Consider the following 18,801-nt stretch of genomic DNA (forward strand, 5'->3'; position numbering starts at 1 on the left):
CCTGCCCATCTGGCTGGGTTTACCCCAGCCACACTGGGCAGCTTCCAACAAAGTATTAAAATACAGTACAGTGGTACCTCGGGTTAAGTACTTAATTCGTTCCAGAGGTCCGTTCTTAACCTGAAACAGTTCTTAACCTGAAGCACCACTTTAGCTAATGGGGCCTCCTGCTGCCGCAGCACCGTCAGAGCACGATTTCTGTTCTCATCCTGAGGTAAAGTTCTTAACCCAAGGTTCTATTTCTGGGTTAGCGGAGTCTGTAACCTGAAGCGTATGTAAGCTGAAGCGTATGTAACCCGAGGTACCACTGTAGTCTGTTAAACATTAAAAGCTTCCCTAAAGATATCTGAAGATGGCCATCATATCTCCTCTCAGTCTCCTCTTTTCCAGGCTAAAGAAACCTGGAAGAGGGGGGTTTGCCCTGCCAGACATGAAGTTGTATTATGAATCAGCAGCATTCTGCTGGTTGAAAGACTGGCTACTTCTTGAGAACACTGACATTTTGGATTTGGAAGGGTTTAACAATGCGTTTGGGTGGCATGCATATTTGTGGTACGACAAGGTCAAAGCTCATAAAGTATTCAAGAACCATATTGTCAGGAAAGCAGTGTTTAATGTCTGGACAAGATATAAAGATCTATTAGAAAACAAGACCCCAAGGTGGCTGTCACCCATGGAAGCTAAGGCTCTGAAAAGACTCAATATGGAGGCCAAGTGGCCGAAATATTGGGAGATATTAGAACAAAACGGAGACACATTGAGATTGCAGAGTTTTGAGAAACTAAAAGATAAAGTGCGAGATTGGCTACATTATTATCAAATTAGAGAGGTTTTTAATATGGATAAAAAAATAGGCTTCCAGGTGGAAAAATCGAAATTAGAAACAGAATTGTTAGAACCTAAAACTAAGGTACTTTCAAGAATGTATAACTTGCTGTTAAAATGGAACACTCAGGATGAAACGGTCAAATCAGCTATGATTAAGTGGGCGCAAGACATTGGTCATAATATTATGTTTGCTGACTGGGAACGGTTATGGACCACTGGTGTGAAATTCACGGCATGTAATGCCTTAAAAGAAAATATTATGAAAATGATATATAGGTGGTACATGACCCCAGTCAAGCTTGCAAAAGTATATCATTTGCCTGATAATAAATGTTGGAAATGTAAAGAAACTGAGGGAACATTCTTCCACCTTTGGTGGACATGCCCAAAGGTTAAGGCTTTCTGGGAAATGATCTATAATGAATTGAAAAAGGTATTTAAATATACCTTCCCTAAGAAACCAGAGGCCTTCCTCTTGGGCATTGTCGGCCAAATGGTGCCAAAGAAGGACAGAACTTTCTTTATGTATGCAACAACAGCAGCAAGAATACTCATCGCAAAACACTGGAAGACACAAGATTTGCCCACTCTGGAAGAATGGCAGATGCAAGTGATAGACTACATGGAATTGGCAGAAATGACTGGCAGAATCCGAGACCTGGGAGAAGAGTTAGTGGAAGAGGACTGGAAGAAATTTAAAGACTACTTGCAAAAACATTGCAAAATGTTTGAATGCTAAAATGATGCAGGATACAAAGACAATATGGCATTAGTGACATAGTTGAAAGGAATATGTAAAAAATGTTTTATAAGAATAAGGGTGAAAAAGCTAGAATAACATTATGTCAAATTTAAACAAAATGATATAAAGGGAAAAATTGGAGACATAATAGTTGAAATGTATAATATAGAATAAGATTTGAAAGAGGGTAAGGCACTGCTGAATACGATTGTGTAAAAGGGAACACAGAAAAGGGAGATGTGAGGAAGTCAGGAAGGAGGGTTATGAAAACAATAAGTAAGAAATTGGATTTTTATGTCTTTTTTATGTCTTTTTTCTTCTACCTTTTTATGTTTTCTATTGTATTTTTCTGTTTTTATTTGATTGTGATAATGTTTTTTCTCTTTTTTTGTTTTGATTGTGAAGTTTGTTTTACTGTTCAAAATTTCAATAAATATCTTTTTTAAAAAAAAATAAAATAAAGAAACCTGGAAGCTGATGGCCGTGTTGTCTGACCATTGGCCATGGTGGTTGGGGTTGATGGGAGTTGCAATCCAACATCTGGTGGACACCAACATGTGGAAGGCTGGCCTGGACCAACTGCTTGCAAGGAGGTATGGCGCTGGAGGAGCAACTTTTCTCAGTCCACAGAATGAGAAGCTACACCTGTGGAAATTCCCTCCTTCCTTAAGTATTAAGGGTACAGAGGTCCTGTCTTGTCTTACATAGGTAGAAACACAAAAGAGCTCTCTCCCTATTACACAAAACCTCAGACAAACACAAGGGGGGGGGTGTAATTTAGCTCCATAGGTTGACTTCCCCCCCAGCTCATTCAGTAGTTTGTTGATTACCACAAGAGTCTTCTGCTATAGGAGTGTACCTCACGTGCTTTTCTGTAATTCATTTCACATATTTTTCATTTATTACTGTGAGTATTTCTTTCAATAGCGCCTTCTACTTGTTATATTGTTTATGGGTCCCGTTGATTTTGCGGGGAGTTTTCCTACTGAATAGGAATACCTATGTAAATACCTCCTGAAACATATTCTCAATAAATATAGCTAAAAGTCACTTTGACGGGTTTCCTCAACCCTAACCATGCATTAAAAATAATGTTTACTCTCAAGTTTGAACACAGGTTTCTTTGAGGGCAAGACGGCTTCCAACGGGTGAAGCCGAAACTGATTTTCAGCTTAATTAGAGATTTCTGGAAGCTTCTCGTAGCCTTTTCAGACCCTCTTTAAACCTATACGTTAGACAGGATGTGACATAAACAAACCTGCTCTTTTCACCTTGCTTCCTGAAATAAGCCTGACTTTATAATGCCACACAAGAAACTGTTCATGTCAAGTTATGGCCCCGCCAAAGGAACAAGAGCAACTTTGTGGAGCTTAAGCCTGTGGCAACATCCAGCAAAATCGTTCGCTGAGAAAACGTGGAGCCTGGTTGTTTTCCTTTCCTTCCTTGATTATAAAGGCAGCCTGCCAGGAGCTTGAATGGAAACCTGAATCTGGTCTATCAAAAAGACCAGGTATGAAGTGTGATGCTCTTAGGGGAAGGTGTGGAATGGATTAATAGGGTAACTCCTGGCTGCACTAAACTCATCTCTCTCCCAATAAATGTCACCAACCCAGGTGACCAAAGCAGTTTCAGTGCTGTGACCAGGCCTGAAGCCAGACTGGAATACAGTGAAGCTAAGTATTTTAATCAATTGATTTAGATTTTTATCCTGCTCTTTATGCAATCATCTCAGGGTAGTTCACAATATATTCTTTTTTTAAATGAAGGCTACGCATTGAATGCTACGCTGTTGTACTGCGGTGTGACGCACAGTTTCACTTTTGTAAACACAAAAGGGAAGGAGACCTCAAAGGTGCACAGAAGACCATGTCTTTCCCAAAGAGTTTAAAGTATTAAAACTCAGAACAGTCTTACACAGTATCTCAAATTAAACTCATTTTGAGACAGTATGGGGAATAGTTCTGGCTTCTCCTCAAAAGTACGGAGTCTGACTCAAGCCCTCAGACTTTTAACACTCAAAATGCACTAGGCAACTACTTGTCTTTCATGCACCTTTGAGATTTTCTCCCCTTGTATTCCTGCATCCGATGATTCCCTTTCTTCCCGGCCTCACACGTTGCCACAAATACTCCAGGGTCACATGTCAAGTGTGGATGACAGACCTGCATCCTTAACAACTCAGGTACACAAGTATGCATGCCCATCTGCCGTGTCTTTTTTATTCCAGAGCATCTCACAAAATGGAATCAGGAAGAAATATTCTTGCTACCAGGATATGAAGGGATGCTTGGAAGAAAAATAATCACAGCCTCCAAGGAGAGAAAATAGAAAGAGCGGCGGGGACAAATGCTTTTAAAATAAAAATAAAAATGGGTAGAAAATAAAAATGATAGGGGATGAATCATCTATAGGTGCCCAGAACACTGATGCAACTCCTGTCCTTACAGCAAAATATCACATTTGGTGCAGGGAGGAGAAAACTCACAGGCTCTGTAACAGTTCCCTATCACTGGAATATTTCCTTCTGGGTAGCGTCACTGACTGAGAGCCAAATTTTGATCTGCCACCAGAGCTTGAGATTATTAATCACCCAGTTCAACTGATTAATGTTTGCAGCTCCGCTGGTGCCCTTTGATGTCTCTTCTGGCCCTACCATTTGAAATTAACAATTATCCCCTTTGTCAGGCCGCGTACGAAGGAAGGAGTTATAGTTTCTTACAGCTGCTATCTTATGACTCATATGTATCTCGGCAGCAAAACCATGTCACAGATAAATGCGACATCATGTTCCGGGAGCCGCGGAAATCAGATAATGTATATAGGAGAATGCTGGAGAAGTGAAGATGGTATTAGTTCAGGGCCAATGTCACCTCATATCTGTGCACACACAGAGAGAAAGACAAATAAGGGAGGCAGACTGGAATCTTCAGGCACATGGCAAAAGCAGTGATAAGCCACAGAATATTTATAGTATATCTGCATAAATTATGCAGGGAGGAGAAATGCTAACTAGTAAACAATCCTTGCAGAGTAGCAATAGAGAATTCTCCTGCCTCTCTCCCCTCCTATCTTTTAGTAATAAAGAATTCTTAATAGTCAGCCAGGTATAAAGGTAAAGGGACCCCTGACCATTAGGTCCAAGTCATGAACGACTCTGGGGTTGCGGCGTTCATCTCGCTTTATTGGCCAAGGGAGCCGGTGTACAGCTTCCGGGTCATGTGGCCAGCATGACTAAGCCGCTTCTGGCGAACCAGAGCAGCGCACAGAAACGCCGTTTACCTTCCCACCGGAGCGGTACCTATTTATCTACTTGCACTTTGAGGTGCTTTCGAACTGCTAGGTTGGCAGGAGCAGGGACCGAGCAACAGGAGCTCACCCCATCAAGAGGATTCGAACCGCCAACCTTCTGATTGGCAAGTCCTAGGCTCTGTGGTTTAACCCACAGCGCCACCAGGTATAGTTATGTATAATTGACCTTATGATGTCACTTTAAGCAGTAATGGTTTCCCCTAAAGAATCCCGGGAACTGCAGTTTGTTGAGGGTGCTGAGAGTTGTTAGGAGACTCCTACTGCTCTCACAGAGCTACAATTCCCAGAGTTCCCTGGGAGGAGGGGACTGATAGTTAATGTCAGTGTTTTCCAAACTTGGGTCTCCAGTTGTTTTTGTTTTTTGGACTACAACTCCCATTATCCTTAGCTAGCAAGACCTGTGGTCAGGGATGATGGGGATTGTAGTCCAAAAGCAGCTGGAGAACCAAGTCTGGGAAACATTTCACTATGTGAATTGTAGCTCTGGAAGGGGTATAAGGGAATCCTAAGAACTCGCAGCATTCTTAACAAACTACAACTCCCAGGATTCTTTGGGGAAGCAATGACCGTTAACGTGGTATGACAATGCTTTTTCAGTGCATAGTGAAGATGTGACCCAGTCGTCTTGATATGCTCTCTCCCCTTTCCCACTAGAAAAGTGTATTTTTCAAAAACAACAACAACAACCCAAGATATAGCTTTGCCAAGCACAAAGAGGAAGATCAGCTGAACAGCTTCACTTCTACCTTTTAAAATACAGAACGTGCTGCGTTCAGATCACGTGAATTATTCAAAGTCACCTCCTGGTTACTATTTTTGGACTTTTGTTATTATGACAAGGGCATCATCTATGCACTAATATCTATTTGAGAGCGAATTCTGCATTCTCCATGCTCAAGAGAGAGTTAGCAGCAGATTCTGCAAAATCTCAAAGTCTGCAGGTATTTGGGGGCGGGGGTGGGAAGTGAACCCGCAGGGTGTGTGAGCAAACCAGCCCATGATAATTTAATAGCATGTACAGTAATGTTGGCTGAGTGGGTGAAAGACCATATGGATTCCTTCACCATGACTGGAAGGTTCTGGAGATCCAAGGCTATACCTGAAGGAGCATCTCCACCCCCATCATTCAGTCCTGACACTGAGGTCCACCTCCAAGGGCCTTCTGGTGGTTCCCTCACTGCAAGAAGTCAGGTTACAGGGAACCAGGCAGAGGGCCTTCTTGCAGCGGTGGAGAAAGCCGCTCGACTGCCTGGGGTGGCAAACCCAGGGGCGGGGCGATCCGCCCATAGGAGTGGGGTGCACCGTGGGGCCTCTGGAGTCTGCCTGCCTCCTTCCACTCAGCTGCCCTACAGCTGGGGGGGGGGGGCAGCGGGCGGACAGTTTGGGCAGCGCAAAGCCTGCCCAAGTCACCATGTCTCTCCCAGGAGAGATCTGTGGCTCGGGCGCGCTGCAGCCCCTGCGGTGAATGCCGCCCGGCATTTTGTCACCCCCATCAGTGGTGACACCCGGGGCGGCCCCACCCACCACACCCCTCTTCCTCCGCCCCTGCCTTCTCGGCAGCGGAACACCCTCCGATCAGATGTCAAGGAAATAAACAACTAGTCATACCTCGGGTTACAGACGCTTCAGGTTGCGTTTTTTTCAGGTTACGGACCCACCGAAACCCGGAAGTACCAGAACGGGTTACTTCTGGGTTTCGGCAGTCACGCATGCGCAGAGGCGCCAAATCGCAACTCGTGCGTGTGCAGACGCACCGCTGCAGGTTGTGAACACTGCAGGTTGCAAACGTGCATCCCACCTGGATCACGTTCGCAACCCGAGCGTCCACTATATCTCACTTTTAGAAGACATCTGAAGGCAGTCCTGTTTAGGGAAGTTTTTAATGTCTGATGTTTTATTGTATTTTTAACATTCTGTTGAGAGCTGCCCAGACCAGAGTAGCTGGGGAAACCCAGCCAGATGGACAGGGTATAAATAATAAATTATTATCATTATTATTATAAGGCTATGGGAGCAAGCGGTAAATGGGAAGTTCTCCAACAGCAAAAAGGGTGTTGTTGCTTTAATATACCACTGATTTGAGTCAAACGAAAAGCATGGGTGCTAATTCTTTCAATAATACTTCATTCCCACTGAAGATGGGAAATGACCAACCAGCCTCTGCTTAAAAACCTCTAAGGAAGGAGAGTTCACAGCCTCCTGAGGGAGACCGTTCCACTGTTAAACAGCTCTTAGAAAGTTCTTCCTGATGTTTGTTCAGAATCTCCTTTCTTGTAACTTGAAGCCATTGGCTCAAGTCTTACCCTCCAGAGCAAGAGAAAAAAAGTTTGCTCCAAATAATAATAATAAAAAAAATACAAGGCAGTCGGGACATATTCCGACCAATCAGAACCCACTTCTGTTGTTCAAATATCTGCACAGTGCAGCCTCTGACCTGTCAGTCATGCTCTGTCTACCTTGCTTCATAGGGTTAGGAGCACAGAAAGCTGGTCTATGCAGCTCGGCTGTCTACACTGACTGGCAGTGTCTCCCAAGGGTGTCAACCAGGATCTCCCCTACCTGGAGATGTTGGAAATTGAACCTGTGACCTTCTGCACGCAAGCCTGATGCTCCACCATTGAGCTGTGGCCCTTCCGCTCGAAGGGTTTGCCACTGAGAGGGTGCAATGAAATATGATTGCATCATCTCCCTCGAGAGGATTAGGAAAGAGATCCGAAACGGACGAACAGAGAAAAGAAGCAAGCTGCCCTGAAGAATGGGTGGTGGTGGGGAGTTTAACACCAAGCCTTTCCCAGATACTAAACGGCTCTGGAGCTCTTTGTTGCCTTCGTGCATACAGGCGTCCAATGCGCAGCTGCCTTGTTGCAAAAGGGAATTTTGTTCTGACTGTCTCCAGAGCCCTGCAGCAGATCTGCAAGGTGTCTGAGGTCACCGCCTGCAGCTCTAAATCTGAGCCAAGAAGGGAGATGGAATTAGGCTGGCCTGCGCTCCTCCGCACAACAGCTTCTGCTGATGTGACACCCTTGCCACCCTCCTCGTTATTCTATTTCCTACGTGCCATTAGTCACGTAGGGAGAGCACTCGGCCGATAATAGTGCCTCGGAGCAGGCCGCGCCAAAAGGCATTTCAAGCCCTTGTTTGTCAGCCATATTTTCCACATTCCCAAGTACAGTGGTACCTCAGGTTACATACGCTTCAGGTTACAGACTCCGCTAACCCAGTGCTTCAGGTTAAGAACTTTGCTTCAGGATAAGAACAGAAATCGGGCTCTGGCGGCGCAGCAGCAGCAGGAGGCCCCATTAGCTAAAGTGGTGCTTCAGGTTAAGAACAGTTTCAGGTTAAGAACAGACCTCCGGAACGAATTAAGTACTTAACCCGAGGTACCACTGTAAGGGAAACAGCAGACACGGTTGAAACCCTGTTGTTTGTGTTGGAGAAGGTAACCCTTTCTTTCAGGATTTAATTAATCAATGCAGCAATTGCCAGAGAGCTAAAAATGAAATCTTAGCAAGTCTACAGAGCTCTTCGCTGGCCTTATGGCATACCTAAGATGGATTCCCAACTGATATAAAGAGATCTTTCTCCCTCTTTCGGTTGCACAGAGGGAGCTACCTTGCATTGAGCGTGACTGTTGATCTGTCTACCCCTAGGGTGGAGAAAGAAAGCTCCTTTAACCAAATGTGGCCCTAGAAGACTCTTATCTGGCCCCAAGGATTCTTCCCAACTGACATAGTACATTCCAATTGCTACAATAGGCACAAAAAGATTAAGCGGTCCTCCAAGAAATTTCCACGTGGGCTGGGTGGGAGGGTGGAGTTCGGGAGTCACTGCTATAGATAAAACAATCTCTCAGAGCCTCATCACCAGTGCTGGATTTACGTATAAGCTAAACAAGGTATAGCTTAGGGCCCCACTCTCTGGGGGGCCCCCAAAAAAATTAAAGGGGGAAAAAACTGGATGTACATTTCCAAAATATAAGATAAAAACCAAATAAAATAAAACCTACATTCAAGCAACAGCGTTTTTCAGTGTATTTCAGTTCAACAGTTCAACAATTACTTTGATAAAATACATATTTTGTTACGTGCAAATGGCTTTAGATACCTATTAGGTCCATAAATTAGCATATAGCATATATTCAACACAAAAAACAGCAACAATTTGTTGTTGACAAAGGACAGCTGGACATATAAAGGGCCCCATTACCTTCAGTAGCTTGGGAGGGCCTCATCAAACCTAAATCCGGCCCTGCTCATCACATACTACATTTTCATAATACACCTCTAAAATCATGAGGTGTTCATTTGGAATTAAATATATTTCTAATATGATACAGTTGGATCTGCTAGGAAGCAGGAATTGGAAGGGGAAAACATGTGATTGCTTAAGATGTAACTTTTGCAAGCAGCCCTCAAGATGCTTCAACTCCTCTCTTCATCTCCCCATAACAAGGGGCATAATAATATTGGTCTATCCCTGCTTGTAAGGATTATTTTAGATAATGTATATGAAGTCCTCTGATCACCCACGCACAAACAAATGCTAAGTGCTGCTACTGAATGCCAGAACAAAGCACCGCAGCAGCAACAAGATTTGCTAGAAATCAGCTTGCAAAATTCAGTGGCATATATTCAAGCTGTAACATGAAGGCGACTGATAAGGATGAAGACTCCAGACACTGAAGCTATTCTCCTTGTTGGAAATATCCCTTCATTAGTCGGAAACTTTGTTTTGTTGCTATAGCTACTTTCATTGCAAGTGGCCTTGACTAAGGCAAGAGGTATTTGTTATTTATATATATATATAATTGTGTGCAGTCTCAGCTGCAAAGAGCTGCACTTCAAGAACGGCGAGCCGTGCCTTCGGAGATGATTCATATGTACTTTACGTTTCCCATAAAAAGGGGGCGCAGAAGATGGGGTAAGCTTTTCATGCTGAATGCACTACACCTCCCGACATTCCAAAAATATAAACAGGGACACATTGTGTACTTATAGCATGGGTGGGAAAGCTTTTGCAGTCTGAAGGCCACATTGCATCGTAGACAGTCTGCCAGAGGCCGCACGGTGGGCAGAGCCAGAGGAAAAGTCGGTGGAGTAACAAGTGTTGACTCTTACTTTTGTACAGTAGACTACATTCCAGCTATGCAAGTCATAAGTTTCCATACATGCATATTTCTCCATCCTCCACCAGGGATGTGAAGCTATGCTGGGGAGAGTCCCAGAGGGAGAGAACTGAAGGACCACATTTCCCTTCCGAACCTTTTATTTATAACAACATCATTTTTGCATCAGCACTACCCGTTCCAAATAGGTTCGGCACAACATAGTGCCTTAGCATTCATGCAGGTACATTTGCGTTTTTATCTGCATATGCACCCGTTCACAATCAAGATGCTTCTGCATGAGGTTGAACCTCTGGGAGAGAAAGCTGGAACAAAGAATGTCAACTCTAGCACCCAGGTGTGCAAAATCTCCAGGTGATTACTTCATTCATAGCGCAATCCTATTCAAGGTGGAGGTGGCCTTACAGTGCTTTGTATAGTGGTTTCAAGTGTTTTTTTTATATATTATTATTATTATTATTATTATTATTATTATTATTATTATTATTATTATTATTATTTTAAAAAATCTTATGTTTTAGATAATGGAACAATACTGCCCAACATTTTCTGATGCAAAACCAGGACATGTGTCGCTCTCACCCAGGAAAAAACGCGCTCTCACCCGCGTTTCGCTCTCACCCAGGAAAAAACAATTTTGGGGGGCGCAAGAGCACGCAAGGCCATGACACCCAAAATGGCTGCTGAGATCTGACACAAAAAAGGGATGTCCTACTTTTTCTGGGGCACTTGGAACGTAGGTATTATATTATGATGTAATTATTCTAGCAGGGATGCGGATGGCGCTGCGGCCTCTTGGGCTTGCCAATCAGAAGGTCGGCGGTTTGAATCCCCATAATGGGGTGAGCTCCCGTTGCTCTGTCCCAGCTCCTGCCAACCTAGCCGTTCAAAAGCACGCCAGTGCAAGCAGAGAAATAGGTAAATAGGTACCGCTGAGCCGGAAAGGTAAACGGCATTTCCGTGTGCTCTGGTTTCCATCACAGAGTTCTGTGGCACCAGAAGCGGTTTAGTCATACTGGCCACATGACCCAGAAAGCTGTCTGTGGACAAATGCCGGCTTCTTCAGCCTGAAAGTGAGATGAGCGCCATAACCTTTGACTGGACATAACCGTGCAGGGGTCCTTTACCTTTACCTTCTTTTTAATTATTCTAGCATTACATTACTTGGAGAAAAGGTCATAGCTTGGTGGTAGAGCATCTGCTTTGCATGCGGAAGGTCCCTGGTTCCATCCCCAATGGCATCTCCTGGTAGGGATGGGAATGTCCCCAGTCTGAAACCCTGGAAAGCTGCTGCCAGTCAGTGTGGACAGTACTGAGCTAGACGAACCCTTGGGCTGTCTCAGTATAAGGCCGTTTTGTATGTCTCTATGGTTCCCACTGGGAAGCGGGTGGCGCTGTGGGTTAAACCATAGAGCCTAGGGCTTGCCGATCAGAAGGTTGGCGGTTCGAATCCCTGCGACGGGGTGAGCTCCCGTTGCTCGGTCCCTGCTCCTGCCAACCTAGCAGTTCGAAAGCATGTCAAAGTGCAAGTAGATAAACAGGTACCACTCCGGCGGGAAGGTAAACGGCATTTCCGTGCGCTGCTCTGGTTCGCCAGAAGCGGCTTAGTCATGCTGGCCACATGAACTGGAAGCTGTATGCTGGCTCCCTCGGCCAATAAAGCGAGATGAGCGCCGCAACCCCACAGTCAGTCACGACTAGACCTAATGGTCAGGGGTCCCTTTACCTTTATGGTTCCCGCTGCTCTGTGTTTTTGCTGTCTTGTGCAAATTGCCCTGTGAATTGTTTGAATACCGTGGTACCTTGGGTTACATACGCTTCAGGTTACATGCACTTCAGGTTACAGACTCCGATAACCCAGAAATAGTACCACGGGTTAAGAACTTTGCTTCAGGATGAGAACAGAAATTGTGCTCCGGCGGCGCAGCGGCAGCAGGAGGCCCCATTAGCTAAAGTGGTGCTTCAGGTTAAGAACAGTTTCAGGTTAAGAACGGACCTCCGGAACGAATTAAGTACTTAACTTGAGGTACCACTGTATGTCAAATGAGGCTTCCTCCCTACTCAGTGTGTTCAGGATTGCAGCTTAAGTGCGTTCATGTGTCAAGAGGGTCGCGCATTTTAAGACAAAGCCTCCCAAACAGATGCAATGCTAAAAGTAAAAGAAATGGTCAGAATGCAGGAAAGAGCAAATCACTGGTCCCCAGTAGCAGCATCATTTAAAATACTGCCATTCGCCAACCTTATATCAGTGTCAATGAGAGCAGATCCTTTATATTCTTCCAAAAACCCTAGGTGGGATAAATGACCGTATGCCCTTTCATACATCCACTTATTTATGTATTCTCTCCAATGTCTCGATGCTCCAAAGGAAGAACCATCAAGTGGAAACAGCTTTGTAAACCATAATAAAGTAATGCAGGTGTTAACAGCTGACTCGGGACAAAGTGTTTCAGCTGGGATGGTGCCAGGGACCAGCGAGTTCTTTAATTCACCGCTGTAATGAAGCTATCGACCTCAGTGCCATATATCCAAACCTTACAACGGCAAAAGCCCATCAGAGGTTGGAAGGCTATTTTTTATGTTCACGTGGCTTTGGCACTGCTGCCGTTTTCAAAAGTTCTGCCGAGCGATTAATGGGATTTATTGTTCTTTGTATAACATCCTTGCAAGAGCTGGTGTGGTGTAATGGGGAGAGAGCAGTTCAGATTGTTGCTGAGCCATGCAGCTCACTCCCAGGATATGATTTGGAAGTACATGCATGCCTGGATGTTGATTAGAGTGTGTGGCTGAGAAGGCCAAAGTTGCAGGTTCGATCCCCACATGGGGCAACCGTGTACTCCTGCATTTCTCCCAAAAGGAAAGCAGTGCCCAGCCAGGTGATAACAGAATAAATGATGCAAGGAGAGAGCTGCAGCCTAAGATAGGAAAACAGGTGGCATCTAGCTACTATAAAAGAATTCAAATCTCCAGAGTTGGAAAGCCCTGAGGGTCGTCTAGTCCAACCCCTTGCAATGCAGGAATCTCAGCTGAAGTATCCATGGCAGATGGCCACCCAACCTCTGCTTAAAAAACTCCAAGGAAGGAGAGCCCACCACCTTCTGAGGGTGACCATCCCACTGTTGAACAGCTTTCACTGGTGATGAACAATCTATGCTAACAAGAGTCTCTCTCAATAGCCACTTATCGTAACGGCCTTCCGAGACGTTCTTGTTTTGAAAGCAGAGTACGCAATTTTAGCTGTTGTGTTCTGGGGTGTGTGTGTATGTGTGGAGTCAAGACCAGTGGCGTAGCGTGGGTTGTCAGCACCCGGGGCAAGGCAAGTAATTTGCGCCCCCTAACCCGGTAGGGGCAGAGAGCTGCGAGTGCGAGCGCCCCCCCCCGATGTTGCGCCCGGTGCGGCCGGCCCCCCCTGCACCCCCCACGCTATGCCACTGGTCAAGACTAGCAATTTCTGGCACAAGGGGGTTAATTCTGGCAGTGCATTGAAGAGATGAATGCACCTGGTTTTGCCAGGTCCACTTGTGAGGTCAAGGTGTCATCAACTTCTGTTAGCTATTGCATGCATTTAGAAGTTGCCTTTCCATTAAGCCATGTTAGCTGACTTATCACATCTTTCCTGCTGCTTCTATCTAACCAATATTTGCTGTTTTTGAAAAACTATTCTGCTTACTCTGGCTGCTGTTCTTATCCATTTTACTTGTGTGTTTTTGTATTGGTTTAACTGGATTACTTTTATTATAGGATCCTACGGATGATATCGACAGGCACCGTATACATTTAATTAACAAATAAAACAAGTTTTCTCAATTAATTGTCAGCATTCACCGGTGTGCATCTGAAACACGTGTGTGAATTTATGCTCACCAGCATTCACGTACGAACACCGACGTTCACTGAATCTCCCCTGCAAAGCACAATTGTTTGGGACATTTATTTATATTACTAATTCAGCCACAGAAACACATATATCTAAGGGTTTGTTTTGTTTTTTAAAGGCGAGACTCCGTGAGCCACATTATTAAGAAATTAAATCTTTAAAGTGTATGGATATGCGGTTAGGTAGGAGGAGGAAAATGTGCTATTCTGTAATATTTGAGAAGCAGCAGGTGCTTGTGTAATTAAAGGAAGGGATGTAATGCACACTCACATGGGAGATAGGCTCAGGTTGCCCAAGGCATAAGTGGTGCAGAGTCCAGTTCACTGACATCACCCTCTATAAAGGGGCAAGAGGAGCCAATGGCCAGTAAGATTCTCCTTTGGAAATTAACCTGGGGCTATAAAGCAACACCCATCTAAATCTTGTCTTCCTTGTCAACCTGACTAAGCCAAGACTGGTTATCAGGGTCTGTCTATCTATCTATCTATCTATCTATCTATCTATCTATCTATCTATCTATCTATCATCTATCTGTCGGTGCATAAGTCTCCTCCCTCCTAATTTTCATACATTAACAGGGTCTTGTGAAATGCGCAGTGTGATCATAAGCTACCATTTACAGATAGGTAGCCGTGTTGGTCTGCCATAGTCAAAACAAAAAAAATTCCTTCCAGGAGCACCTTAAAGACCAACTAAGTTAGTTCTTGGTATGAGCTTTTGTGTGTATCTGAAGAAGTGTGCATGCACACGAAAGCTCATACCAAGAACTAACTTAGTTGGTCTTTAAGGTGCTACTGGAAGGAATTTTTTTTGTTTTGACATAAGCTACCATGTTACTGAAATAACTAGAAAATTATTCTCCTGTTGAAAAGGTTACCCAGCTCTCCACAAGCAGCTGCTAATGTCTCTACTATGTTCATAGTGCTGGATAAATCTTACTACTACTACTACTACTACTACTACTACTACTACTACTTTTACTATTGTTACTATTATTACTATTTATACCCCACCCATCTGGTTGGGTTTCCCCAGCCACTCTGGGTGCCTACCAACAGAATATTAAAAACATCGAACCGTAAAAACTTCCCTAAACAGGGCTGCCTTCAGATGTCTTCTAAAAAGTCAGATAGTTGTTTATTTCTTTGACATCTGATGGGAGGGCGTTCCACAGGGCGGGCGCCACTACCAAGAGGGCCCTCTGCCTGGTTCTTTGCAACCTCACTTCATGCAGTGAGGGAACCGCCAGAAGGCCCTCGGCGCTGGACTTCAGTGTCCGGGCTGAATGATGGGGATGGAGACGCTCCTTCAGGTATAATGGGCCAAGGCCGTTTAGGGCTTAAAGGTCAGCACCAGCACTTCAAATTGTGTTCAGAAATGTACTAAGAGCCAATGTGGGTCTTTCAAGACCGGTGTTATATGGTCCCGGCAGCCGCTCTGTAAAAGCCAGAAGAGCTTTCGTTCTTGCTCAAGACGCACTTAAACCCAATTGTCCAAAATAGGTTATCTGCAGTCAAAACTGCACAGCACATGCCTCGAGATGACATGTGTTTATATGGCTACGCGCTAGATGCCAAAATGTGTCAGCTCCTCACTCTGATATTTAGCTTCTAAGGGATCCTGGTGAAGGAGTTAAATGCAGAAGAACTTTAAACACTGTAATAAGGAATTCCTCAAAAGGTAAACTGAAGATAGTGCTTTGACAGGGATCTACCAACTCACCTAGTCAAGATGGCTCATATTTTACCTCCATCATCAGTGACAGGGTGCCTCTGAATAACAGTTGGTGGAGAACAAGTGCAGGAGAGGGTTATTGCACCCATGCCCCACTTGTGGGCTTACCAGGGGCATCTGGTTGGCCACTAGGGGCAACACAATTTGCTCTTTGGTCTGATTGAGCAAGACTCTGCTTAGGGACAGGAACCACAAACCTGGGGCTGTCCTTGGTAAATATTTGGAGGATATACTAATGCTATGACTATCAATATGCCAATCTATCTCTTTCCGGACACAAATACACTCTGAAGGCTTCACTGTGGGGTGCACAAAACATTGCCAACCTTAAAATACAGTAGGCACAGAGTCCAGATTGTGAAGAGTGATGGCATTGGTCACAGACCTTCTTTGGAAATGCAACTCAGATTCACCATTATCACGAAATGAGAAATTTATGAATGAGAAATTCCCTTGATCAACATCTGCCTCCATCCATGCCACTGCCACTCAGGTGTAGACAGTGCGGGATTTATGTATAAGCTAAACAAGCTATAGCTTAGGGCCCCACTCTCTTGGAGGCCCCAAAAAGTTTTAAGGGGGAAAAAAGGGATGTACATTTCCAAAATATAAGATAAAAAACAATTACTTTGATAAAATACATATCTTGTTATGTGCAAATGGCTTTAGATACCTGTTAGGTCCATAAATTACCATATAGCATATATTCAACACACAAAAAACAGCGACAATTTGTTGTTGACAAAGGACAGCTGGACATATAAAGGGCCCCATTACCTTCAGTAGCTGAGGGCCTCATCAAACCTAAATCCGGCCCTGGGTGTAGGCCCCATGATCCTCCCTCTCCCAAGTCGCAAACTGTGTTTTCGGTTGCCATTCTCATTAAATTGGCAGCTCAGACACAACCCAGGCCAAGGGAAGGAAAATTTGAAACCTATTTCCCGACCTGTTTAAATACTGCTCCACAATCACCACATCAAACCTGCTTATCTTGTTGTGATAAACCATTCTGTGCCAATTTTGGGCTACTGTTTTCCTTCACAGCAGCCTGAGCAATGGGAGATTTAAATCTGGTTTGTAGCAAAGGCAAGGCTCGGTTTCAGGAAGTACGCATTTATGTTTTGTAGCCAGAGACCTTGCAGCCTCTCTCCCCTGCATTTTGCTGTGCTGGTTTCTGGACCGCTGACTTTTCATTATTATCATTATGCGCATTTTAATTGGCTGCACTTTCGCAAACCACCCACCCTTGATTTATTCACACGGGCTCCTCAATCTCTCCAGCGTCACAACCGCTTTCAGGGGCTGAGCAAACATGCGCTAAGAGGCGCTTTAACGAAGCGTGTTCTCCTTCATGGAGAGCATGTGTTGCGGTGGGGTCTAACAGGACCCCCCCTTCTTGGTTGCTGGGTGGGGTTGTTTAAATGTCCAGGATTGTGATTGGCTTTTCTGGGTTGTTGGGCAAATTATGATGTTGCCAATTTGTGAGATGGCTTGAGGGTTTATATACTTAGCAGGCAGCATTTAACATTCCCTTTTGCTGCGTGCATCACATCACCCGCCCACCCTCCCTAAGTTAGGGCTTGTGTGTCTGACCTTGCTATGCCTGTCATGGAGTCGTCTGCTTTTGGGGCAGGGGCCTGGTAGGAATTTTGTCCATTTGGCTGATTGGTTGGTGCCATTTGGTTTTTGCCTACTGCATAGCAAATTGTCACAACTTGTAAGGTTGCGGTTGGATATTGGTTAAAACTGGTTGGTGGAGGGGTAAGGACTGGCTGTGCCTGCCCCTCCAATGCTGCTGCTGCAAGGGAATTCCGTTAAAGGAATCCAGAGGCTCGCCATGCTTTTATCCGAATCCCTGGTAGGGCATTCAGAAAAATACTGCCTGTAGAGCATGAAACTCTTAATCTCAAGGTTGCGGGTTTGAGTCCCACGTTGGGCAAAAGATTCCAGGGGGTTGGATTAGATCAGGGATAGTCAACCTTTTTATACCTACCGCCCACTAATGCATCTTTCTTGATGGTAAAATTTCCTTACCGCCCACAAGAGCTCGATGGAAGGAGGATTCAAATTGTGCTGTAGAACCCCCTACCGCCCACCTAGAATCCTGAAACGCCCACTAGTGGGCTGTAGGGATCAGGTTGACAACCCCTGGTCTAGACGGTATTCCACTTCTAGTGTTATGAATGAGAGAGAGAGAAATGTCTCTGTATCAACTTTAAGCACACAGTGCACAAGCATGTACACTTCTATTACTTCTGCCCTTTCTCGACTTTCTTTTTCCAAAAGTCCCAAATGCTGCAACCTTTCCCCGGCATACAAACAAAATATGCCCTACACCCAAATTTGTATCTTTGCCCAGATGTCAATACTTAGGGCAACGAAAGATGCATCTCCCTAGATGTACAAATACTTTTGACCAGGGTTTCCCAAACTTGTGTCTCCAGCTGGTTTTGGACTACAATGCCCATCATCTCTGACTGCTGGTCCTGCTAGCTAGGGATGATGGGAGTTGTAGTCCAACAACAGCTGGAGACCAATTTTGGGAAACCCTGCTTTAGACTCCTCAATACTGTAAGACATTGCATACGTTCTCTTAACGTTGCTTACTTAAAGCAGTCTGGATATTCTGCCAGGGCCATGTTGATGACATCCAACGCATGCTGGTGGTGCTTTTGCGCTGAAAAAAGGAGGGCCAGCAAATGAAGGGAATTCATATCATCCTTGCACAGTTTCAGAGCTTCCTGGAGCTGTTCTATCGCATCACAAATCTGGAAAATAAAAAAGGATTTCTCTCATTTAATCCTGCTTTCAGTTCTGTTTGAGTTCATTTGTTTTGGTCCTTGAGCATAACAAAAACAGAACACACAGACAAAAGACGCACTAGAGGCAATATTAATAAAACTCATCAGCATGAAATAAAACCAAGTCAATTGCAAGGCTAGAGTATAAAAGACATCTTACAGATGCATGTTACAAAAGAGCACGCCAACAATCCAGCTCATAAATAATTCTCAGCCATCCATCTAGAATGCACAAAGGATAGAAAGGCAGTTGCTACCTTGGCCAAATTTAAAAGTGCTGGTAATGGCTTTTAAGCCCTAAATCAGAGCTAGGGAACCTGTATCTCTCCAGATGTTGCTGGACTCCAGCTCCCATCATTCTTGACTGTACTCTAGTTGGTGTTGG

At 44.6% G+C, this 18,801-nt stretch overlaps 1 protein-coding gene across 1 annotated transcript in view; it reads right to left on the reverse strand.

Moving 5' to 3' along the window:
• Positions 1-18,801, reverse strand: part of TTC7A (tetratricopeptide repeat domain 7A) — a 182,695-nt gene that overhangs the window by 76,692 nt on the left and 87,202 nt on the right. Inside the window, exon 15 of the mRNA XM_028724852.2 lies at positions 18,223-18,383. Coding sequence (XP_028580685.2) covers positions 18,223-18,383 — 161 coding nt within the window. The remainder of the gene's footprint in view (positions 1-18,222; positions 18,384-18,801) is intronic.

Source organism: Podarcis muralis, chromosome 3, assembly GCF_964188315.1.
Source record: "Podarcis muralis chromosome 3, rPodMur119.hap1.1, whole genome shotgun sequence".
NCBI lineage: Eukaryota > Metazoa > Chordata > Lepidosauria > Squamata > Lacertidae > Podarcis > Podarcis muralis.